Source organism: Protomyctophum parallelum, assembly GCF_964188405.1.
Source record: "Protomyctophum parallelum genome assembly, chromosome: 10".
NCBI classification, from domain to species: Eukaryota; Metazoa; Chordata; class Actinopteri; order Myctophiformes; family Myctophidae; genus Protomyctophum; species Protomyctophum parallelum.
The window spans coordinates 13,588,532-13,613,364 of record NC_139704.1 but is presented as its reverse complement, the minus strand read 5'-3'; the positions used below and the strand labels follow the sequence as shown (position 1 = coordinate 13,613,364).

The following is a 24,833-nucleotide window of genomic DNA, read 5'->3' as shown; positions in this document are numbered from 1 at the left end:
AGCTATTTTATGACTATAGGAATATAGGCCATTAAACTACTGCTGAAATACCATTAAAAAGATATATTCAAATATTACACGATCATCCGTGCACTAACATTTCAAAATGAAAGAAGAATAAAGTTGAGATGCTTAAAACTTTAATGCCATTGTAAAAAGCCATTGTGTGCAAAGGTGACTAAACTCATGTGATTCGTAATACATTGTACATGTGTGCAGATATAAAACAATATGGGATACAGAGGAAATAGAATAATAATTGGTCCATATGTCCTACACATTATAATTGCATAATGTATGCAATTATAAAATCAAGGCACAGCATATTGTTAATTATTTAGAAGCATATAGCTGATTCTCATCAGTTAGCGGAGAAATTTGACATCGAACACTGCCAAAACAGTCTTTACATAATCTTCATCTGGTTGAGGCTTCCTCTTGCTGCCTGGCTGCAGGAATCGAGTGATGGCTGGTTTAAAGGTAATATTCCTACCCTGGAAAGACTGCAAGGAAGGACAACAGTTCATTTACACTGGTAGTTATCTTTATAAACAGGACATTTAAACTTTCTCAATTTCAGACTGTTGTATACAATTACAAAGAAGTGCATTGTGTACAAATTAAAGAAAAGCTAGGTATCCTATATGTAGTGATGTTGATGTCATTGCTACAAATACCAATTCCTAAACTAGATGTACTGTATGCCTCTGCTTTTTTTTTTTTTTATGTGATCTTTTCATTGCAGTAAGGTGTAAGGAAATAGACAGCACCCTTTTCAGTTTTTCTGAAATGGCTCTTTACAATACCTGTTCTGTGAACACCGTAAAGGTGTGTGCCTACGTGACAAAATGACCAGGGGGAGGGGAGCTTCAGCCTTCAGTCAGCGGGTGCTTTTTGGCTTATTATTTTGTCAGTGGGTGCTTGTGCCCTCAAGCACTCCTGAAGTTGACGCCGTTGCCTGGAGGCGTGGTCAATGCTCTTTGGAGACTCAGAATAGCCAAATGGCATTGATCACGCCTCCAGGTCTTAAGTTAAGTAATAAGACCTGATACTTAAGACACGCAAAATACAGCCCAATATGTCTTCCTCAGCATTGTGATAAGATAACGGGAAGTGAGGTATAAATTTAATATTGTATGATGCAGTCGAGTCCAAATGAATATGAATACAGGTGCCAACTGTCATCACCTTAACAAAGGTTGACAATGAAGACTCAATATTGTTCATAGGGTACCAGGAAAGGGCAAATGCTGTGACATACCAATGCAATTATAGACAAAACTTATAAGATCACACAGAGCCTCTATATACTCTATATACATACATAAATTCAGCAAAAGTTTAGCCTACCTTGACATTGGGGAACTGAGAGAGAATTCCAGTAAACTTCTCCTCCAGCATCAGAGTGCATTCAAGCAGCTCTACATCTGCACAGCTTAATTGTCCTCCCACCAGGTGTATGGGGCCAGAGAGTGCCTTTAAGAAGTGTGATACAGAATATTCCGTAGTTAATAGAACTTCATAATTCCAGGGACAGCTCCAACGCTAACCCTAGTCTCCCATTGGACAAAATAATAATAATAAAATTAACAACAATACAAAATAAAGTTTGATTGTATTTTAATTCAAAAATAGCATCCTGCACACTGTCTTCACTTATATAGCAGTATATTAGTTTATATATACCTTCATCAGGTATCTGGTTACAAAAGCAACAGGTAATGGTTAGTATAGGAACTCAGAGAGGTGAGGACCTCTGGTCCTCTGCTAATAAGTGAAGACAGTGTGCGGGACCTCCTTTTTCTAATTATTGTCTCCACCAGGCCGAAGGCATGGGGAGAGAGTATGTTTTGCACTCCGTCTGTGTGTGCGTGCGTGTGTCCGTCGGTCCTTCCTTCCGTCCGTTACCCGCTAATCTCTGCCACCGTTGGCCCGATCCATGCCAAACTTTGCACACACATTCCCTGGATGCCCCGAATATTCTTCAACAGCCTGTTATAGCGCCACCATGAGGCCGATTTAGGCAAAACACATTTCTGTAGATTACTCCACATTTTATCCATATATCACACAATTCGGTATACACTATCTCCATAGTCATGTGATCAACACGGATCTGCACCATTTCCCATCTTCCATCCTCCATCCTGATTGGCTAAGATTGGCTTCCAAAGCTCACATGATTGGTCCATTTAGAACAAAATGCCACAAATCAAACAGTGTGCAATTTCCGTGAAATTATACACACACATTTCCACTAGGCAGAGGACGACATGGCACTCATTCTTTTCCAAATCAGCCTCATGGTGGCGCTATAACAGGCCAATTTCTGTTTTTAGCTATAACTCAGAGATGCTATGAGTGATCTGGCTCTGCATTTCTTCAACAAAATGAAGAAAATTGTTGCAAAAAAGAAACATGTTTATATTAATCCTAAATATTTTGCCAAACATCTCACACAGTCCTATCCTCGGTGGAGACCTGTGCCCAGAAGGGCACTTTTTCTAGTTCACACTGGTTGCCTGCTCCGATGCACCTTTCTAGTTTCTACAGAATTCATAGCAAAAATGTTTGCCATTTGTCATATGAACTGAAGCAAGCAATCAATTTGCTGCTGTAATTCTAATTGTACCTTTTCAAACACAGGAAGGTAGCGCTCTGTTGCTTTAGATTGAATGGTCTCCAACTTAGCTGGAACATCTGCAGGTGGCGTGAAGGGCAGTATCATAATCATTTCCATGAGGTCCCTCAATCCTTCTGAGTACATGTTGATCCTAAAGGAACAACATATTAATAAAATACAAACACATTTTGTGACTGAGCTAAAAAAAAGTACAATACGAAAATAATATAAATACATGAAATTAGTCATACATTGCACGTTCTTTGAGGTCCTTCCCATCAAGATTGTATTTTCCTGCAATGTAATTCAGTATAGCCCTTGTCTGAACAAGTTTCATGCCATCAATTTCCACCATGGGGACCTGCTGGAACATGAGATCTCCATCTAAAATAAGATTAAATAAGAACGCACTTTATTCATCCAGGAAATTCAGTCACACATCGAGGGTGATGAAATTGGATACATGACGTAGCCTACCTTTATGAAATCGGATACATGAGGTAGCCTACCTTTTATGTATCCAACTGTATGCAGTATGCACCCTTATGTGTAATACTCATTCTGAGTATCCGTATTTATTTATTTATTTATTTATTTATTTATTTATTTATTTATTTATTTATTTATTTATTTATTTATTTACATCTAATCTGTATTGTAATCAGTACATGATGATACTTTACTTTCATTCTGGGACCAAAGTACGTGTGAGTCATTTACCATTTGAGACGACGAATCAAGTGCAATGTATCAGTAATAGTCAATATAGTAGCATATACGTGCTTGACATAATAGAGTAGCCTATATACCTAATTGTAGAATATACAGTACTCATGTATAACGAACTTACCTCCCGAAAGTTTGAGATACTGTTCACGAGTTGTCAAAAGCACTTCATCAAACTGTACATGAAATTGACAACACATAAATAACATTGACAATCACTAATGTAGAAACATTTGTAGCCATTACTGTAGAGAAAAATGCTTAATTTCCCCGTGTTACCTCAACTTCAGCAACTGTCAAAAGCCAACGAATTGACTCCATCTTCCCTCTCCCATTGAAGTAATGCAGCACAACCTTTTCTGCCATTGTTGGAAATGGAAATCTGTAGAAAGGTTAAGAGATGCTCATGCTGATCATGTTTCCTTAATCAATGCATGCTTCACTACGATTTTATTACTATTATATTTAAGAACAGACACTAATACTTACTGAGGTGAGTGAGTCGTGGAAAAGTAAATGGTAAAAATGAACCGCAAAACAAACGAACAATTGTCAAAATTTGGACAATGTCCAAGGGGAGGGGCAGGGAGGTACAAGATATTGGCCAATACAGAAAGAACACCGTCGTCACTCGATCACATGCCCCATTAACCTAGGAATAAGACATTAACCTGGTGAGGCATATCGACAGGCTTTCAGCAGCATTGATAGCAGTACCCGTGGAAAGCCCCGGTTGATCTGTTAAGGCTGCTCTTAACCTCAGTAAAACTATACCTAACCCTAACCTTAACCTCAGTAAACATATCTTGCCCGGGGGCGTGGTTATAAGCACAACCCGTTGCGACAGGCGGCCAGGCTACTAACCTGACGCTGCCAGATCCAAAAAGCTTGCTACACAAATTTGTTGGGGAACATGGTTACCCAATACCGCCCCCATCTGGCAGAGTCAGGTTACCAGGCTACTGCTTACCGCTCAGATCCTGTCTACTATAATGTCTAGTGCCCGTCTTACTGCATCTGCTAGTTTGCACGTTTGGGTTTGCACCACACACATTCATGCACGCGTACCGTTTACGTATCCGCTCCAGCCCCAGACCGGATCAGCAGCCTACAAAGTGAATTGATCATAGTCCACATGTAGCCGGTCCACGTGCAGGGAATGGGATCACATGGGGCTTTGGTCCATAGCCGATTGGTCTCGGAGTCTCGTCCATGTGATGTTGGTAACCAACCAAAACATACTCATTAACATTTTAACAAGGCATTATGGGACATACTGCTGTTGAACTACGTTATGGTTAAATAAATATTATTATAAAGCTACATTTAACATTGTAAACAAGCAAATGGGCAATGCATACATTTAGCTGTGGCGGTATGGATGTTTGAAATAGTCAATAAAACCGTGCCTCTGAATGGTTAGAAAATGGTCAAGTATAAGTAACTGCGGGCGGCTTAGTACTGTTCGGATGTGAGGGCGATCTGGCTGCGACATCTGTCACCCCATTGATCGCTAGGGTTGATTCGGCTGATCTGGCTGGCTAGGCGGGTGTCCCCTTCCTCCCTCACCGCTCCATATGTGTCCCCTCCCGAAGCTCCGCGCTCGGTGTCAGAGGACGTGCTCCCCGGCGCGCATCGTTGGTATACCAGTAGCTGCACTCCCCTGCTAGAACCTCCAAACAAGCTCAAGGCCCATTTGTAGGAGAAACGTAGGGAAGTCAAGCTCCAAGACTTCAAACACATCCAAATGAGGCACTGCACGTGGCAGTCTGCCTTACTTTTCAATTGTAATATCAGGTGATGTGACTGTATTAGGATACTAATAATACAGTGTCCAAGACTCCAATAGATAATATGAACTCAAAATAATCGGTCTAGTATCTGGATTATCAAAGACCCAGATTATCTCTAGTATCAGAGTATCCAATAGATAACCAATATGTTTTGAAACTCATTAAATGTGAATTAGTGTCAGTGGAATATAAAGAATAAAGTAACAAGGCAATATATACCGAATGAACAACCTGAATACAGCCAATGGAAAATGTCATTGACATTTCTGTCTTGCTATATTTCTCATTTAAACGTACTATACTAACATGCTATAAACCAGTAAGATGCATTGAGGGAGAGAAGCGACCTCGCCCTAAAGGGTGAGCCAGGTCATATGCACTCATCCGCCTGGGTGACGTCATACTGCTGGGCGAGTGCTGGCACTTTGGCACAGAGGCCTATTCTCCTTTGGTTCACGTCTATTTAGATCTGGCCCAGTCTAAGTTGTCCAACTTCTGAAAAACTGCATGCACATTTCTATTAGTAGCGAACCACAGCAAGCAGATTTTGTCTTAAATGGTCCCCCATTAGCAAAGCCGCTCTCACCTATTGAGTTGTACTAGAGTTTGAATGGACAGGTATCAATCAGTCAAAAGGGAGATATCGAAGAGGAAGGACGGGTGGGGAGGGATCAACATATGGAATGTCAGAACAGGTCAGCTCCATATATGGAGTTCTAAGGGTTTGAGGTTTAAGGTCAGACGTAGAGTTGCTGGCCGGCTCCATATATGCAGATCTAGGTGATGATCCAGTCTTCTCCATGGCTATCCAGGGTTTGATGAGGTCATTGTCGTGATCTTCATATGGAGATAGCCATATAGGCTATGGAGCGTGTCAACTGGCATGATGGTGGCATGACGTGTCACGAGGTGTGATGGAATGACAACCATATGGAGGTGTGACTGTCGGATCGACAGGTTTTGCAGTTTTTCGTAGTAATCTGCAACCTAATAAATTTGCAATAATAATAAAAAAGAAGGGTTGGTCAACTTAAGAAAAGTCATCATTAGCGGTAGGGTAATCGTTTTTGGTCAAAACTTTTTGTTAAAAGTTTAAAGCACTATAATCTTTCTAATAGTAATCATTGCTATGTAGTAACAGGAGTCTCCAGGTCTCTAATAAACAGAAAATACATTTTCAGGTAGGTCACAAAATGTCAGACAATCAGGAGAGAGTACCCATTTATCTGCTTCCTCTTTATAGTGTTCCAGTTCCAGTATCCTGACCTTTTTTTTCTATGTCTATGTCTATGATCCTGACTGAGTTCTCTATAAAACTGGTATCCTGACCTGAAAATGCATTTTCTGTCTAATAAAGAGCACACAACACGCCATCAGGCTACATTGGATTGTAGCCTAGGTGCCCAGAGCCAGAGCTTCCTCCGAGGTGGTGGAAAGCATGGTGAAGCGAGGTTAGGCCAGAGCTATCATTTTTAGGGACGCACCCATGTGACATTTCTGGCCGATACTGATAACCGATGTCAACATTGTCATTGCTGCTGTTATGGTAGATAACCGATAGCTAGTACCGATGTCGAATATCTACAAGGAAAATCACTTGCCTATACGGTTTAAAGTCCCTGTGGAAGCATACTAGGCTACTTTGTTATCTATCAAAAATCTAATTGATTTATTGAATACTTTATTAGTAAAAAAACAAAAAAACACAAAGAAGTCTCTGGGTACTTGTTTCCATTTGTGATCCTTAGTGTAATTGTAATTGGTAGCCTATACATTGCATAATATAACTGTACACATGGATATTTCGTATAGGCAATTGCCTAGGGTAGCATATGCATGGGGTGCATGTGTACTCTAGCACCAGTGTTGGGCAAGTTACTTTGAAAGCGTAGCTTGTAAAGCTACAAGTAGCTCACCATGGCAGTAGCTTGATCAAGCTACATAGCTACCCCTGGAGAGATGTAGCTTGTAAAGCTACAGCTACATGGAAAAAGTAGCTCAAAGTAGCTCAGCTACTTTTTATTTTTCAGCGTTAAATTGAGAATGTACATGCGGGAGACCCCTCCTCCCCTCTGGGAGACCCCTCCCCTCTGGGAGACCCCTCCTCCCCTCTGGGAGACCCCTCCCACCCTGCTCCCCTCGGGGAGACCCCTCCTCCCCCTGCTCCCCTCTGGGATTCCCCTCCCACCCTGCTCCCCTCTGGGAGACCCCTCCTCCCCCTGCTCCCCTCTGGGAGACCCCTCCTCACCCTGCTCCCCTCTGGGAGACCCACCCACCCTGCTCCCCTCTGGGAGACCCCCCCACCCTGCTCCCCTCTGGGAGACCCCTCCTCACCCTGCTCCCCTCTGGGAGACCCCCCCACCCTGCTCCCCTCTGGGAGACCCCTCCTCACCCTGCTCCCCTCTGGGAGACCCCCCCACCCTGCTCCCCTCTGGGAGACCCCCCCACCCTGCTCCCCTCTGGGAGACCCCCCCACCCTGCTCCCCTCTGGGAGACCCCTCCTCCCCTCTAGGAGACCCCTGCTCCCCTCTGGGAGACCCCTCCTCACCCTGCTCCCCTCTGGGAGACCCCCCCACCCTGCTCCCCTCTGGGAGACCCCTCCTCACCCTGCTCCCCTCTGGGAGACCCCCCCACCCTGCTCCCCTCTGGGAGACCCCTCCTCCCCTCTAGGAGACCCCTGCTCCCCCCTGGGAGACCCCTCCCACCCTGTGATACCAGGGCCAATCAGAGGCCAATTAGAGGCAGCTGTCAAGTGCTGATATGCCCTCAAAGCAATCAGAAAAAGGAACAGTCCTTGATTTTTCAAAGGGGGTTCTAGTACAAGAATTAACACAGCAACCAATGGTCAAAATTAATATATTTCTTTCATGTTATTGCCCAAAATTGTAGCTTGTAACTTGAGTAGCTAAGCTACAAAAAATGACCCAAAAGGTAGCTGAGCTACTTGACGAGGTACACAAATATGAATGTAGCTAAAATACCACAAGCTACAGCAAAATGTAGCTCAGCTACGTAGCTCAGCTACATGTAGCTTAATACTCCCCAACACTGTCTAGCACGCACGCACGCGCACACACACACACACACACACACACACACACACACACACACACACACACACACACACACACACACACACACACACACACACACACACACACACACACACACACACACACACACACACACACACACACACACACACACATACACACACGTGCACAGGGGCCCAAGGCAAAGGTGTTGATTCCATGGATCATATCATATGGATGAAGTTTCCTTGTTATTTCTATCTGAATTTAAGTTAAAGCGTTGCATTAGCGCCATCTACTGGATTTGTCTCTCTCTTTATTTCCTGTATCTCTCTGGCACTCAGGCGGGCGGAGCAGCTGTGATTTGCTTGTTGTGATGCTGTGCAGCAGGAGGCCCTGCAACAGGATATTATGATACAAAGGACCTATAGAGTTTATTTATCCATACATACACAATTGTGTGTATGATCACAATCGGACATCTCACTAAAATTTGCTGGCCTGTTGTTGACTAAAACATGATGAATGCTAGGCTAGTATGTGCGCATCCAGGCGGGTGAGTGTTGTTCCTTTTACGGTTGTATGTTAATCATTAACTCTCACATTAATCCGATGATCTCTGGCTAACGTTATCTCAGTTGTCTGTGAGCCTGTGATGATGATGGCCCACCATCGCGCAGAACATAACATTAACGTTTACCCACTACAGCTGTGCGATAGGAAATACGTGTAAAAGAACATCTCCCGATTCCCGAATGAATAGATCGATGGGCCTATCTCTCTAGTTTGGAGTCGGACTTCATGGTTTCACTACCGAGTAGTTTGTTCTGTTACAATTAACCGGCAGACAGACACGCTAACAACATACATTAAAATGACAGTCAACTAGATAAAGTGCCAATCGGCACAGGTCTCCACCAGGATTCTTCCTCAGCCTAGTGGGAATATGCGTGCACAGTTTCATCGCAATCGGTTGAGGAGTTGTGGCCATTTGCTACTCCTGAAAACTGTAGGAGCCAATCGTGGCCAATCAGGATGGAATATGAGAAATCAAACAAACCTGTGTTGATCACATGACTATGGAGATCATGTGTACCGATTTGCGTGAAATTTGGATAAAATGTGAAGGAGTAATAATAGAAAATGTGTTTTACATATGTGGGCCTCCTGGTGGCGCTATAAAGAGCAGATGTGAAAAATTCCAGACAAAGGTTTTTCCTTGGCCTCTAGGGAGTTGGCATACAAAGTGATCCACAGATTCGTGCAGTTAGAGGTAAAAACACTTTTCGGCCAGTTATAGCGCCACCTTGAGGCTGAGTTGAAATTGTTCATGTGGCATTTCGTCCTCGGCCTAGTGGGAATGTGGGTGCACAATTTCACGGAAATCACGCGATGTGTTCATGATTTGCAGCATTTTGTTTGAAACTGAGCACTCCTGTGAACTTTGGAAGCCAATCTTAACCAATCAGGATGGAGTCTGAGAAATCTGAAAGACCGGTTTCGTTGAATGGCTGTAGAGAGACTGTGTACAATTTGCGTGATGTTTGGACAAAATCTGTAGGTGTACTGTGCAAAAAGTTGTTTTGCACAAAGCGGCCTCCTGGTGGCGCTATAACAGGCCGTTCTGGAAAGTTTGGGGCAGAGGTTCATCGTTGGCATCCAGGGAGTGTGTGTGCAAAATTTGGCATCGACCGGGTTAACGGTGGCCGAGATTAGCTGCTAACGGACGGACGGACACACGGACGGACGGAGTGCAAAACATACTCTCCCCACATGCCTTCGGCCTGGTGGAGACAATAACGTTAAGATAAGTAGGCTACATTACAGTCGCAAGCAACCAGGCTGTTGTGTTTGGTGGTTTTTGAGTGGTTCCCTTACGGAGCTATATGTGTGGCTGGGTGGCTGGGTGGGTACGAAAATACGGTTCGCCGGAAACGGGCCGGCACCCTGGCTGTGGTCCTGTGGATCTGGAACCCCCACAAGGAGTTGCACCACTCACTTCACACGGGTGTGATTTTTGTTTTACATGAACCGAAATGTTTTTATAATCATCATGCTCTCCCCCCCCCCCCCCCCCCCCCCCCCCCCCCCTCCAAGATTTTAGAAATAGCCCGAAAATCCTCATGGTGGCCGAGGACTCTCCGAAGAATCCTCATGGGGGCCAAGGCCCCCTGACTCACTTTATGCATGCAATAACGTACGTAGCCCTGAAAAACATGACATGTCATAATCAAGTAATCACGTACGAGCGTCATAACCGAGGGTCCCGAAAGGGGCTAGAGCGTCATGGCTAGCACGTTGGTTTGTAATGTTGTAAATAGCGGTGTAAATACTGTCTTGTGCAGGGGTCATCGCTATGCTGGCTTGTGCTGGACATTTTTGTCAAATTTCTTCTTTTTTGCCACGGACATACCAAATGAGTGGATAATAATATCACCAGAAACACATAAAAAGCTATCCCTGAATGTGGCATACAGTATATGTCACATTAAGTGGCAAAGACACTAATTGTCTCTTTGCCTGTGGACATGTTTATGACCCCTGCTCTTGTGCAAGTGCAACAAACCGTAATCTACACAAATTGTTAGTGTAGTACCTTTGATTGATTGATTGAAATATTTATTAACAGTTTTCAGAATTACAGTACATTTCAAGCAACTCAATACAAAGACTGTTAACTGTGAGTGGACGACCCAATTAAGCATTACACTCGTTTACAAGAGGGTCCACCATGTTCAATTCATCAAAACATTTAGAGACGTACAAATATACACTACTATATAGTTAAAGAACAGAACAGGAATTCATCTTAAAGGAAGCAAAAAGGGAAAAGAAACATAAAGTAAGGGGAAAAGGGTGGGGGGGATTCAGATTTTACGGGTTTTAGTTTCGAATTGCAGCCATCCGTAGGTGCCCTTTGAGAGTGGTTTTGAAGGAGTCAAGGGATTCACATGTCTTAATGACTGTTGGTAGGGCGTTCCACATTTTGGTGGCATAGGAGCGAAAATAATTTAGTCCCTTGTTTGTGCCGAATCTGGGTTTGTTGCACTCCCTCTGGTGTTGTGGGTGTGGACTTCGTTTACATTAAGGAAGTATTTAGACAGGTACATGGGTATCTTGGTGGTGTATCGAATCTTGTGGACCAGAGAAATGTACCTGTACCTAAACTGCAAGTATCCATGTGGCTCATACAGTCACAATGCATAATTGAATTTGTGCATGATTAACTGATTATCTTGCTCTTTCTTTGTTCCTCCTTTTCCTAAGCTTTCAGCTACGAGGCCAGCCCATGACAACATGTGCGCTCCAACTTTGCCCGTAGTCCACTGCTGTTGTCACAGGGAAATCTGGTTACACTCATCAGCTGCCTGGAAACACAGAGATCTCTCTTTTGCACAAATTTAGTATCTGCCCCCAGACAATGTTGTGGAAGACAGGAAATCATGAATAGATACACATCTATCAGACAACTTGGGGATGGAACCTATGGCTCTGTCATCCTTGGTCGCAGTCTGGAATCAGGGGAACTGGTTGCTATAAAGAAGTGAGTATAGACCAATTATTTGTTTACAAACATTGAGACTGGGCACATGGGTGACTGTTTCATGTAATCAATTCCCAACAGATCTCCAAACCTTTGGGGAGCGCTGGTTTCAGTCCATTCAACCTCTGAGACATTTATACTTCATTGCGCACAGAACAGTTTATACAAGATCACATTGCATCGCGGATGCAGTTTGTTGGAGCCATGTGTGTTGACGGGAGGGCGGAAGAATTTACACTGGTACGCAGGAAGAGTGGACGGCACACTACGTCACGCTGCCACTCAAGTGACTACTGGCCAATCACAGCGCATCTTTTCCAAGACTTATCAGACCCGAACATGCGCTCTGTGACGCACACTCATACTTCCGCAGGGCTTCGCAAGGAATCTCGGGAATTCTTTGCCCTGCCTTGAGCCAAGGGGCCAGTGAGGCGCTCCAACGTTGAAGCACTGGGCCCTAGTGGTAAGAGGAAGGACACGTGGATTCATGACGAGGAAACCCCGTGCAGCTGGGCTTTAACATTGAGCGCTTGGTTGCACTACCGCATTTGACCACCAAAAGCTGGTGGTCAAATGCGGAAGTAGACGTTCTGAGACGGTCCTTCCGGGTGCTTCAAAACGCCACTGAGCAACTTCCACTGACATGAATAGCGGGGGGGGGGGGGGGGGGGGGGGGCGGAGCTTCACGCCAGTTCAGTCTCTATCCTTCTTTATACTCTAGTCTATGCCTTGAGCACATACGCTCTAGAGCCGAAAGGGTCTACCATTATGTCTATGAGTTGGACAACAGGATTGTTTTCATCAAGATATCTCCCCTGAAAGCCATCTTTAATTAAATTAACTGTTTTTTATAATCAGTGACCAGTAGCCGTTATTTCATTCTAGAATGAAGAGGAAGTTTTACTCCTGGGAAGAGTGCATGAACCTTCGTGAGGTCAAAGTAAGTTTTTTTCTTCTTTCTTTTTCTCCTCAACTCCAGGAAGAGTTCAGTTGACCTCACTGGCCAACCCTATTTCCACACCCTTTATGCTTGTTTCCCCATTACTAATGTTACTATTTTGTCTGGCCTGACCTCCACTCATGAGGTCACTGTCCAACACATCATCCTTTACATCTTTTGTCCGTTACTAATGGTTAATCAATAGGTTAATTAGAAATATGAAGTGGTTCCTGACCTGTTGCACCTTTACTACACATGATAATTTGATCTTTCTTGCTCATCCTCCAGTTTGTGTGTTTAATAGTAGAACGTAACGTTTCTCATGTAAAGTTGCTTTTCAACAAATACAAACAACACTGTGCTCTCGCCTAATATACCTAATCAATGTCATAATAACCCTTCTCAAATCAATGGCACAGTTATGTTGGAAACGTTTTGAATTTTGATGAGCTTGTTGTATCATAATATTGTTTTTCACAATTGCAATTTTGTACTTTGAACATTTCTGTTCTCTTGTCAAATGTTACTAGCTTACTATCATTATTTATAACACCTATTGAGAATGCTGTTGTCTAAATTCTTCTCACAGCTCAGAATCACAAACCAGCTCTAAGAATGTGAAGGTGATTCTTGTGCCCTTTGGTTTGACCTCTAGCTTTTGTCCCTGGCCTCGATGTCCCTTTCCTAGAGCTGGAATTTAATTGAGGAGAATATGGCAACTTGGCAAGAAATCACTAGTCCCTAAAACACAATTTATACTTCGTCCTACGACTGTATCACACGTGCCAAAAATAGCCCACAGAGAGGCTTACAAATGCATCGGATCCGCAACGCATTGTGAAGTTGTAGAGCTGCTATTCTCGGCACGCAAGTCGTGACACTGTTGTACGACAGAGCATAAATTAGGCATAAGAGTCCCTAAGATTATGAGTGCAGCATGTTGTTACATCAGAAATCTAAAGTCTCATTTTGGCTTTTCCCTTACTAAAATATAGCATGGTTAAACTTAGATATTTCCTGTGCATGGATATACTTCTCCATCCTGCTCAGTGCTTACCAACTGATTATACCACCATTTTAAGGATCAAACACCTACTTCTGCTACACTTACCCCTAGAATACATTTTGCTCTTAAAACCTGTCTTATTTGCCTTTTTGACAACGATTTATATTTTGTAAAAGTTGGGACATGCTTTTTGAATGTGCTGCAGTATATTGTCTGGCATGGGTAGACCTACATTGTTGTATTGTTTCCCTTTGGGCCATGCACATGTTGGTATTTAATTTGTTTCTTTATTATTTCAGTCCTTAAAGAAACTCAACCATGCCAATGTGGTCAAACTAAAGGAGGTCATTCGAGAAAACGACCACTTATACTTCATATTTGAATACATGAAGGAAAACCTCTATCAACTAATGAAAGACAGGTATGTTGTTTGTTGTTCTGTTAGAAGATAGAAGTGTAAAAACATGTTCTATTATTGATGCACTTGTTTTTTGGTTTGTTTCAGGACTCGGTTGTTTCCTGAATCTGCTGTGAGAAATATTATGTTTCAGATACTGCAGGGGATGGCATTCATTCATAAGCATGGTATGCTTTTCAGCTTAACAATACAGGGCACTACTTTAGATATGCAAGCATTCTTTTTAACTGGTTTTAATTGTGATTCACATGAAATTTACTTTTATTGTATTTGATCTACTGTACATGCCACTTGATCATCCAATATACTTCCCCTAGGGTTTTTTCATAGGGATATGAAACCTGAGAATCTTCTGTGCATGGGACCAGAGCTGGTGAAGATAGCAGACTTTGGTCTAGCCCGTGAAATAAGATCTCGTCCGCCGTACACAGACTATGTCTCAACTAGATGGTGAGTTTTTCAACTTAACCAACTTGTAAAGTTCATCTTGGCTGAACACTTGTTCAACAGGTACCATACTATAATAGCCAGATCACAAAACCATATGAAGAGATTCTCTTCACTGTCCAGGTACCGAGCACCAGAGGTGCTGTTAAGATCCATCTCCTACAGCTCCCCCATAGACCAATGGGCTGTCGGCTGCATCATGGCAGAGCTGTACACCCTCAGACCTCTCTTCCCAGGCTCCAGTGAGGTCGACACCATATTTAAAATATGCCAAGTCTTAGGAACGCCAAAGAAGGTATGATCTCTTATTGGTTGTGCATGTCTAAATGAAATATTTAAATGCATATTTTCAATCAATTTCTCAAGAACGTGTTATGCTCACTTGAGGTGAGCCTAACACCTCCCATTTACTCTACCACCCTTTTACTGCACTAAATAGGAGATGTATGGATTACATGCCATAATCCTGGTCTCTAAAACTACCTCCCCCTGGCCAGCCGGGGCGCCTGATGGAGGGGAAAGGAACTGGTCGGAATAACATGTCCCTTCCACGCGCTACGTCCGGCCGGGGAAATTCCCCTCTGTCAGGTGAAAAGAAGCAGTTTGGACTCCTCATGCATAGAAGGAGGCATGAGGTCAGTCCGCTGCCCCCCCAGGTTGGCAGAGGAAGTGTAGCGCCCAGGATTACATTAGACAATTGGCACTGGGTGAAAAAAGAAAAACTGGGTTACAAAATCGTGGGATAAAAATGTAAAGAAAAAAAAAAGAAATAGGAGATGGAAACACCTTTATTCACATGACTACTCTTGACTTTCCACAAAGAACAGGAAAATGCTAGAACGACAATGTGAGCAAATTCTTAGATTCATCACCACTGTACCAGTAACCACATATCAGCAGAACTGATACTCTGTAACAGTGAGTATACCGGCCCAATTTAAGCAGTCGGAATACTTCATGATTACTGAGTCCAAATTCCAGATCGAGATCATGTAATTGAAAGAGATGTTTGAGCACAACCCCATATTTCATCAGCAGACTTCATTGTGACAGGGTAGGCCATGTCAAATATATTGTTTTAACGTCAGTGTTCTCCGCTGTGTTCTACCGGGAGGAGGATGTGGGGCATGGGCGTGGGGAGGGGAGGCAGGCTCATAGTCCTTGCTCGTAAATTGCGACAGAAAATTGGCTTTTTGTATAGAAATAAGGCCAGCTTTCCTGTCATTAGCAGAAAGAGGGTAGTTGAGGCAGTGTTCCTGTCATTAGCAGAAAGAGGGTAGTTGAGGCAGTGTTCCTGTCATTAGCAGAAAGAGGGTAGTTGAGGCAGTGTTCCAGTCATTAGCAGAAAGAGGGTAGTTGAGGCAGTGTTCCATTCATTAGCAGAAAGAGGGTAGTTGAGGCAGTGTTCCTGTCATTAGCAGAAAGAGGGTAGTTGAGGCAGTGTTCCTGTCATTAGCAGAAAGAGGGTAGTTGAGGCAGTGTTCCTGTCATTAGCAGAAAGAGGGTAGTTGAGGCAGTGTTCCTGTCTGTCTTGGATTATGGAGGCATAATCTATAGACATGCAGCAGCATCCACTCTTAAATCCCTAGACTCTGTTTATCACTCATCGATTCGATTTATTACGGGTGATAGCTATGGTACTCACCATTGTATCTTATATAACAAGGTTGGATGGTCCTCCCTGACAGAGACGAGAACTGCATTGGCACCTGTTCTTGTATAAAGCCATGCTTGGAGATTGTCCTAAATACATCTCATCTTTTCTGAAGTGGGACTCTGAGCCCTACCACACCTGGTCAAGTGGTTTCCCCAAATTCAAGGTACCAAAAGTTAGCTCTGTCTGAACTCGGTTTTGGCTTCTGTGGACCTAATACATGGAATGACCTGCAAACAACATTGAAACTGACCACATTGGTACATTTGAGTCGTTTTAAAACCTTGGTGAGCATACAGACCCCCACAATATGTATGTTTTTAGATCGTTTTAAAATCTTATCATTTTATAAAATGCTATGTAATTCTCATGTATATCTTTAGTTTTTTCTTTTCCTGATCTTCTGATGTATTGTGATGTTTTTTTTCTATATGATATTGTATTACTCGACAACACTGAAAATGATTTTGATTACTCAGTGTAATTTCGAGAATAAACAAAACATGAATGAATGAAAACTAGAAAAAGTGCCCTTCTGGGCACAGGTCTCCACCAGGTTATCCACAGATCCGTGCAGTTAGAGGTAAAAACACTTTTCGGCCAGTTATAGCGCCACCTTGAGGCTGAGTTGAAATTGTTCATGTGGCATTTTGTCCTCGGCCTAGTGGGAATGTGGGTGCACAATTTCACGGATATCACGCGATGTGTTCATGATTTGCAGCATTTTGTTTGAAACTGAGCACTCCTGTGAACTTTGGAAGCCAATCTTAACCAATCAGGATGGAGTGTGAGAAATCTGAAAGACCGGTTTGGTTGAATGGCTCTAGAGAGACTGTGTACCAATTTGCGTGATGTTTGGACAAAATCTGTAGGTGTGCTGTGCAAAAACCTGTTTTGCACAAAGCGGCCTCCTGGTGGCGCTATAACAGGCCGTTCTGGAAAGTTTGGGGCAGAGGTTCATCGTTGGCATCCAGGGAGTGTGTGTGCAAAATTTGGCATCGACCGGGTTAACGGTGGCCGAGATTAGCTGCTCACGGACGGACGGACACACACACACACACACACACGGACGGACGGACGGACAGACAGACGGAGTGCAAAACATACTCTCCCCCCATGCCTTCGGCCTGGTGGAGACAATTAATTGTAGGGAGCTGGTGTATGTTTCCAGCACTAGTTTTATCCGCCCCTCTATGCCAAGAAAAGCTTGGGTACTTTCAGGCTAACCATAACCGTACTAGTAGATTTATTTTTGCATTATTTAAAAGGTTTTCTCAGCCCTTTATGGAATCACAGCTACAGTAAGCACAGTAAGACTTATACAAGTGTAATACATGCGTTATTCATACCTTGCTTAAAAAGTTACAAAATTTATATTCCAGCATTGGAATTTAGTCATTTCATGACCTATTTTTATCTACTAATTTTCTCTCAGATTTTTCATGTTAATCTCCACTATGCTGATGTTTTTTTAGACAAATCCTTTTTCTGATTACGTTGGATTATTATGCTGGCCTAGGCTCTCGCACCTTCCTCACTAGTAGAGAGCACAAACGTTTCTATACTATTGACTCATCCAATATACTGTCATTAATCTTGTAAAATTCCTGTGCGAAGAACTTTTCGTTGACGACCTGTTTCTCTCTCTGTGTAGAACGACTGGTCTGAAGGCTTCCAGTTGGCAAGTACCATGAATTTCCGTTGGCCTCAGTGTGTACCCAGTAACCTGCGGACACTCATTCCAAATGCCAGTACTGAAGCCATTCACCTGATGAGAGACCTGCTCCAATGGGATCCCAAGAAGAGACCAGCCTCTGGCCAGGTAATGTTATTAGTAGTTATACAGACATAATTACTGTATGTACAGTTTTTGGTTACTTGTTCAGATGAGTTTAGACATATGTTAGGTTTGATGCTGGGATGTTAGGTTTGATGCTTACCTAGTTATTTTGTAGGACTTTATTGTTTTCTTTGCAGTCTACTTACTTGACCATTTACTAGAGTTGTTCCCATTCCAGTATTGGAAATGCTTCCAAAACAGTCTTAAATACTGTATCAGATATCAGTGAGTATGCAAGTCTATGCACCAACTGGTATCATGCAATTTATCACATAATGATGGCTCATTTACAGTAAACAAATATTTATATTGTGAATGTTTAGTTTTTAACTTAAAGGAAGAGTAAGTGATATAAACTTAAAGCTGCTAAACAGGTACTCTCTCCTGATTGACTGAAATTGGCAACCCACGTAAAAATAAATTTTCTGTTTATTATTTAAAAATCCACCACACACGTTGATCTGTAGAACCAGAACTCCATTCCATTGAAACAGCAGAGCCACAGTCCAGCTGTCTACACACTACAGCTGATGACTCCAGGTTCCAGTCAGAGTCAAACCAAACAGACACTGGTCTCCACTCTCTCTGGTGTCTCATCCAGCCCAGCATCTCCAGTCTACCAGTACATTTACTGGCTCCTCCCACCAACCTGACGTCATCAGACTCTGTACAGACAGAGACAAGGGAGCTGTGTTGTTTTTGGCAGGTTTTTTTAGTCTCTTGAACAGTTTTCATTTAGTTTTAGTGACCTGGAATGTCTTAGTGTTAGTCTAGTTTTAGTCGACTAAATGACATAAGATTTTAGTCGACTAAATCTACGGTTGATTTAGTCGACAAAATTTTATTTTGGCGGGCCTTGAAGCCGTCATAATGGCTGATTTTTCACTTGATGAAAATAGCCGATCTACAAGCTCACAACGCATCGCAGCTATAGATCAGCTATTTTCAGCATGCAAAGAAGTGTAAAATGACTTATACTGGATCTCTTGTCCACTAGTCCCTTTTTAATCTAGTTTTTATTTGTTGACGAAATTGTCGATATATTTAGTCTTAGTTTTAGTCATCGTAGCTTAGTTTTCATTTCGTTTCTACTTAGTTTTCGTCAGTGAAAAAAAGGTAGTCGACGAACATTGTTCGCCATAGTTTTAGTCGACGAAAACAACACTGCAAGGGAGTTCACAGAATGTTTTATATATGAATTTCATTATCAAATATTCCAGGTGAGCATGTTTATCTAGTTGATGCTGAGGTAACACAGTTCAGGAGAACAGACTCATTGCCTTCACACAAGAACCTTTTGGTCCACTTTTGAGCACAGACCGAAAACATTCTGATCAATAGAAACAAGTGGTGGTATAACTGTACCACAATGGAAATAAGCAAACCTTTTTATTTAACATTTTGACAGATAATCTATATTACTATCAGAATATAGAGCTTTAAGCCTTTTAACAAAACAAAAGTTTTGTTTTAAGTTAAACTAAAATATATCATCTTTTAAGTTGATTTTGCACTACTGTTTTATACCATTATACATTATAACATTTAAATGTATTATTTTTACGAAACTAGACCGGTGCCCATTGGACATCAGCCTACTCGGAAACGATGCAAGTTGAAATGCATTCCCCACCGGGTTATGCAATACCCATTGTACCCATTATCAGACTACCCGTTTTACCGATCTGTCTGTCAAAGCCAGTTTATGACTTGAATATGTGTAATCTGATGGTATTCTTACTCGTTTCAATCTGCAGGCCCTTAGGTACTCTTACTTCTATGTGGGTCAGGCATTAGGCACTCCTCAGCAGATCCTGGAACAGGGCCGGCCTCAGCCGGGTCTCGCTCTCTTGCCAGCACCACCACAGTCGCAGCAGGTGCTGCCTCAGCCCCTGCTTCTCAAGCCAGTACCTCCTGCTCAGCATCCACCTCCCAACCAACACTGCTCCCCTTCCAGGCCCCTTCAGCAGATCCAACCATCAACGGTATCAGCAGCTGTCCAGGCCCCAGGGTACCAGCGGCACACGGATATGGTGCGAGAACAGCAGCAACCCAAGCACACCCTGAAGCAAGAGGACACTGAGGCCACAACACACAGTCATCTTCCTTACATTGTCGACAAGGGCCTCCAGAGCAAGGTAAACGAGTACAGTATGCACAGTAAAATCTTGAGGTCCCTATTTTTATCCTCTGCAAGAAGTGAAAGCACTCGAGCTTAATAAAATCTACGGTAGCAGCATTATTAATGTGATGTAATGATGTCAGGAGACGAGTGGGAAACAAAATGTCTCTGCCCACCGAAACATGAAACGAGAGAAATCCAAACGCTGTGCACGGCCGTTACTGCGGTCAGAATCACTGTAGCCGGCCCAGGCCGTAGCGTAACGGTCTGGGCACCCGACTGGTAATCCAGTCGCAGTGTGCCGCGGGTTCGACTCCCGGACCCGACACGGCCTTTACTGCATGTCATCCCCCCATCTCTCTCCCGTTTCCTGTCAGCCTACTGTCTGTCCCTTCAAAAATCAATAAAAGGCGTAAGCCGCAAAAAAATATCTTAAAAAAAAAAAAAAAGAATCACTGTAGCCTATACTAATAGTCTCCAACAGACACCTGTGATACATTGACATGTCAACAAGATTAATTTGTTATCCTAATGTTTGGTATGCACATCTTATCCATTAAACTTTTAATGTATTATGTCGTGTACCAACCTCAAAACCCAATCAGCTTTCCATAAGGTGAAAATAGAAGTTTTCAGCCTTTGTGGCCTTGAGAGTTGAAACAAAAGAATGCACTTAATGACTAGTCAATATTTCAGTTCATTAAAAACAGACTCTTCATTAGTGAATGTGAGGGGTTTTTTGGCAAGGGGGAGGGGGGGGGGACTTCGGATATCATGTCTATGGAGAGGTTTGCTGCTTTGGCATGCTCAGACTAAGATTACGAGGTGTTTCCTGAAATAATGTAAATGCCTCACAAATTGCATGCCATAAAGCTTTTCATTAAGTTTGAATTTTACATGGTTTTGTTTTCTATTTTATAGCCAATTCTTAATAAAACCCAGTATTCAACTTGTGGGGTAAACGTCAAGATTTGGTGAACCCTAATATACAAATATACAAATTTTACTAAATAAAATGTTATATCCCTAAAAAAACGTTGGCTGTCCCTTTCTTTTGACAGCTGAGACAGGAGTCTGAGAATGCAAACCTACTGGGTTATCAGATGAAACCTAAGGCAGGCCGTCGCCGCTGGGGCCATGGTACAGGTCTTGTTAAGGGTGAAGAGTGGGATGATTATGAAGACACTGAGCTGACATCATTGAGTATGCTCAGCAAAACTCCTTTTTCCTCAGAGAAGTCAAGACAGGGAGAAGATTCACTGAGCAGGTGCTGTTTTACAATTCTCAGATTTCTTTGTTTTGTTTTTACAATTCTCTGTTTTTCTCTTATTCTGTTTTATTTTAATGTAAACTTACGTTATCTTAATGCTCTTTGTCTTAACCCCTTTATTACCCCCCACTTAAACCCTATATGGCCCCCTCCTCCCCTCTACAACAAATCACTTCCCCATAAATAGCAGATCTAAAGTTCAGAACACACGTTATTTTGGGTGAATCTATTTTTGCAGAATGTTAGCCTACAGTATTATAAGGTTTTTAATGCTTGTTGTTTTGTGTAAACTAAATTATATATTTCAACTATCCAAATTAATTTGAAGTTCAACCAAACTAAATGTTATCTTGTTTTTGGTGGTTTATGACAGTGGTTCCCAAAGTGGGGTCCGGGGACCCCCAGGGGTACTTGAGGGAGTTCCAGGGGGGACCCAGCTAAATGATATCGTTTGGAACCAAATGGACCCTTATGGGTCTGTAACTCAGAGAGTGTACAAATTGACCCGTTAGGGTCCATTTGGTTCCATTTGTAAGCTCTCAGAGTTAAATTCGCATTGATTTTACAATATGAATTGGGGGTCCCAGAGATAGAAATGCTATTAAATGGGGTCCGTAGACTAATGCATGTCAAAATCACTGCTAGAGCCATGGAAATCTTCTCTTATTGGGCTCCCTGGCATATCTTTTCAAATGGGGGTTCCGCTGGCTAATGAGTGTCAATGTGGGGGTTCTTGACATGAAAAAGTTTGGGAACCACTGGTTTATGATATTCTGTCTGGTTATATTAGATGATACAATGGTATGAAAATGGTAATGTATACAAAATATAAGATGTTTTCAATTAGTTGGGGCCATGCTGTCATGTCATGGAAATATTTTACAGAAAGCAATATAACAGGCCTGTATGAACAATAATGTTAACCCCACTATTTTTCAGATACGGAAATGTTCTGGATTTCAGTCGACCTAACGGCAAGGAAGAGGCACCTTTAAATTTGAATAAGTCTACTACATACCTGGAGCCGTCAAGGACAGCCTCTGCTAAACAGCATTACTTGAAGCAGTCAAGATATTTACCTGGTAATACATTAGAAATGTTCCCTCTGTTTCTGTATTGTTGCTTTTGTTTATATTCAAATATAAGTCACTCTAGTCTTGACTGACTTCAGACTTATACATGTATCAGTTTAGTCCTTGATACAATATGTAGCTTATTGGTTCAACTGTTAAGGGGTAAATGCTATTTGTGCACACTAGTCATCGTTTTGGTCATTAGATCTTCCTCAGGTCAACTTGAGGAAGGTCTAACAAATTAAAAGTTGTTTCCCTGTAAAAATCTCAAATTCAAGTACTTCACTGTCGAGTACTGCAAATCTGAGTAGGGTAACCTTGTGTTTAAGGTTGTTGTTTTTTATATAGAGTGGATTTGATATTTGCTTGTCTTTTCCTTCAGGAATAAGTACAAAAAAGAATATGTCAATTAACGCCAGTAAAGACTTTGGTGGAAGCCACCTGTGGAGTAACAGCTATATACCATTTGGAGGGACTTTGCCAATCAGAGGCACTCATGGTAAACTAATATGGCTGAAACTACTTCTTAGTTATTGATTATTTTTTTCAATTAAGCGTATAATAAAGAATCACATTATTATTATATATTTACACATATCTAAACATAAAATCTAATTGTATTTTTTTATAGTGGACTAAATTGTTTTGTCTGAATTACTAGCCCTCTTATTATACTTTGGTATACAGTATACACCAGTGTTGTGCAAAATTAGCTCAAATACATGATCTATAAGCTCACAACAAGACATGTGAGCTTACAGATCTTTTCACAATTATTATTACATTTTGTATTTATTTTATTAAAGGTCATCATGGTGTCATAAATCCATGCTTGCTTGCTTAACTGCAGGTACAAACACTCTACCAAGCGGCTACGTACCATCCTTTTACAGAAAGGAGGTTGGCTCTGGGGGTAACAGAGGGCAAAGTGGATCTATGGCCGAGTTACCAGCATCAAGTGAGGACACATCTAGTCATGTTCATTTGTTAACTGTCAAGTGATTCAAAGTTGTACTTTATTGTTACATCTTGTGTACACTACAGGTACATAAGAGTAAAACATATTTTTCTGCTTCCTTCCGACATGCGTAATGATATCAATAAGAAAGTTTTTTTTTTTTTTCTTTTTTGTTCTTGTCCGATGGTTCGCGTGCCTGAAATTATAGTAATAGAGTTCAGATTGCAGTTATTTGTTGTTGATACATATTCAGTGCTGTGTAAAGCTTTTAATATATGTACTCCACCACGTAAGGGTTGACAAAAGGATAATGTTGCACTTTTGCTTTTAGATACAGTAGTTAATAAATTAGGCTTATTACACTCTATATATTCATTGTATGACGAATAGTGAAAATAGCCAATATGATATTTTCGCTGTTTCTTTTAAATGTTAAACGTTTTGACAATTTTCTCCTATAATGACATGCCCAATAATATAAGGATGCCAGGTTGAATAATCATTTTAATAATCATTCTACTTGAATTCTGTCTTAGATTATGCAACCTGGAGATCTAGCAGAGGTCAGATGAGTGCCTCAGCCTACATGCCGTCAGGCAACAAGAGTACCCCTGCTCTGCAGCCTCGACCCTCTGGCCAGAATGTCCATGGACGGACAGACTGGTCTGCCAAATATGGACACCGCTAGTAGCCTCTCTGGGGCATTGATCTATGCCCTGGATGAGACTGCTGTGTTCCTCAACACTCTTTTCTCTCCAAAGAGTCGAGCCTAGGTGTTTTATAATCAAAACATGTACATACATCTTATACAGCAATAAAAGGTTTGTTTCATTATATGTATAATTATATACCTACTTGTGTGATGTACTATTTGTGTATACGTACGCCTAAATGAAACCAACAAGTTGTTCAAGTCATTAATCAGTGGATTACAATTATTTGCTCAGTGTTTTGTATTTCTTTATATAGTACCTGTTGCTCTCATGAGGTTACACCACTGCTGTGTGTTTTGTATTCCATTTCCATTTCAACAGTTCAGTATGCAATGCATTATGCACATTACAGATTTATATACACATTACTGTTTTTTGTTTTCTTGCCAAAGAATTTCTTGCCTCAGTGATAGAAAAACAAGTTTTATATTTCTTGTTTGTTTCATGACATTAATCTTGCAAATCCAGGTATTATTTTGTATTTTTTGTGCAAAATGTTTTCCAATTTTGTGTTTTTTCACTAATTCAAGTCTGTTTTAATCCAAGGAAAGAAAATACAATGCAAATTATTGCTGGTCTCAGCATACAAACTGTTAACTTGGTCTACGTATTATCTGGGCTTGTGAGCCTGTTCAACTGCCAGTTATCAAGTGTTATTAAATATTTTCCCTTGA

At 41.9% G+C, this 24,833-nt stretch overlaps 2 protein-coding genes across 3 annotated transcripts; one reads left to right on the top strand and one right to left on the bottom strand.

Annotated features, from left to right (window-relative positions):
* Window positions 1-123: 123 nt before the first annotated feature.
* Window positions 124-4,040, bottom strand: LOC310866231 (glutathione S-transferase 3-like). The gene is made up of 7 exons (XM_083775727.1): window positions 3,839-4,040; window positions 3,629-3,731; window positions 3,474-3,525; window positions 2,875-3,007; window positions 2,633-2,774; window positions 1,351-1,476; window positions 124-503 (listed from the first exon to the last, which is right to left on the bottom strand). The coding sequence occupies exons 2-7, from the start codon at window positions 3,713-3,715 to the stop codon at window positions 366-368; spliced, it is 678 nt and encodes a 225-aa protein (XP_083631853.1). The 5' UTR covers window positions 3,716-3,731; window positions 3,839-4,040; the 3' UTR covers window positions 124-365.
* Window positions 4,041-8,522: 4,482 nt separating this feature from the next.
* On the top strand, window positions 8,523-24,833 carry LOC310865534 (serine/threonine-protein kinase ICK-like). 2 transcript variants are annotated; one of them, XM_083774683.1, is made up of 15 exons: window positions 8,523-8,730; window positions 11,442-11,718; window positions 12,604-12,658; window positions 13,964-14,085; window positions 14,170-14,249; window positions 14,400-14,532; window positions 14,653-14,824; window positions 17,838-18,005; window positions 19,781-20,161; window positions 21,067-21,102; window positions 21,207-21,412; window positions 22,355-22,497; window positions 22,871-22,987; window positions 23,339-23,446; window positions 23,983-24,833. In XM_083774683.1, exons 2-15 carry the CDS (start codon window positions 11,618-11,620, stop codon window positions 24,132-24,134), a joined length of 1,974 nt encoding a protein of 657 aa, XP_083630809.1. In that variant the 5' UTR covers window positions 8,523-8,730; window positions 11,442-11,617; the 3' UTR covers window positions 24,135-24,833. The 2 variants fall into 2 exon arrangements, with proteins under 2 accessions (XP_083630809.1, XP_083630810.1); XM_083774684.1 differs by lacking the exon at window positions 21,067-21,102.

Excerpts from the sequence above, each read along its gene's own strand:
- LOC310866231 (XM_083775727.1), bottom strand. The coding sequence starts at position 3,715 with ATGGCAGAAAAGGTTGTGCTGCATTACTTCAATGGGAGAGGGAAGATG. Across the intron at positions 3,526-3,628 it reads TGACAGTTGCTGAAGTTGAG|TTTGATGAAGTGCTTTTGAC; the intron begins GTAACACGGGGA and ends TTTCATGTACAG. Across the intron at positions 2,775-2,874 it reads GACCTCAAAGAACGTGCAAT|GATCAACATGTACTCAGAAG; the intron begins GTATGACTAATT and ends TTGTTCCTTTAG.
- LOC310865534 (XM_083774683.1), top strand. The coding sequence starts at position 11,618 with ATGAATAGATACACATCTATCAGACAACTTGGGGATGGAACCTATGGC. Across the intron at positions 21,413-22,354 it reads GGAGAAGATTCACTGAGCAG|ATACGGAAATGTTCTGGATT; the intron begins GTGCTGTTTTAC and ends ACTATTTTTCAG. Across the intron at positions 22,988-23,338 it reads GCCAATCAGAGGCACTCATG|GTACAAACACTCTACCAAGC; the intron begins GTAAACTAATAT and ends GCTTAACTGCAG.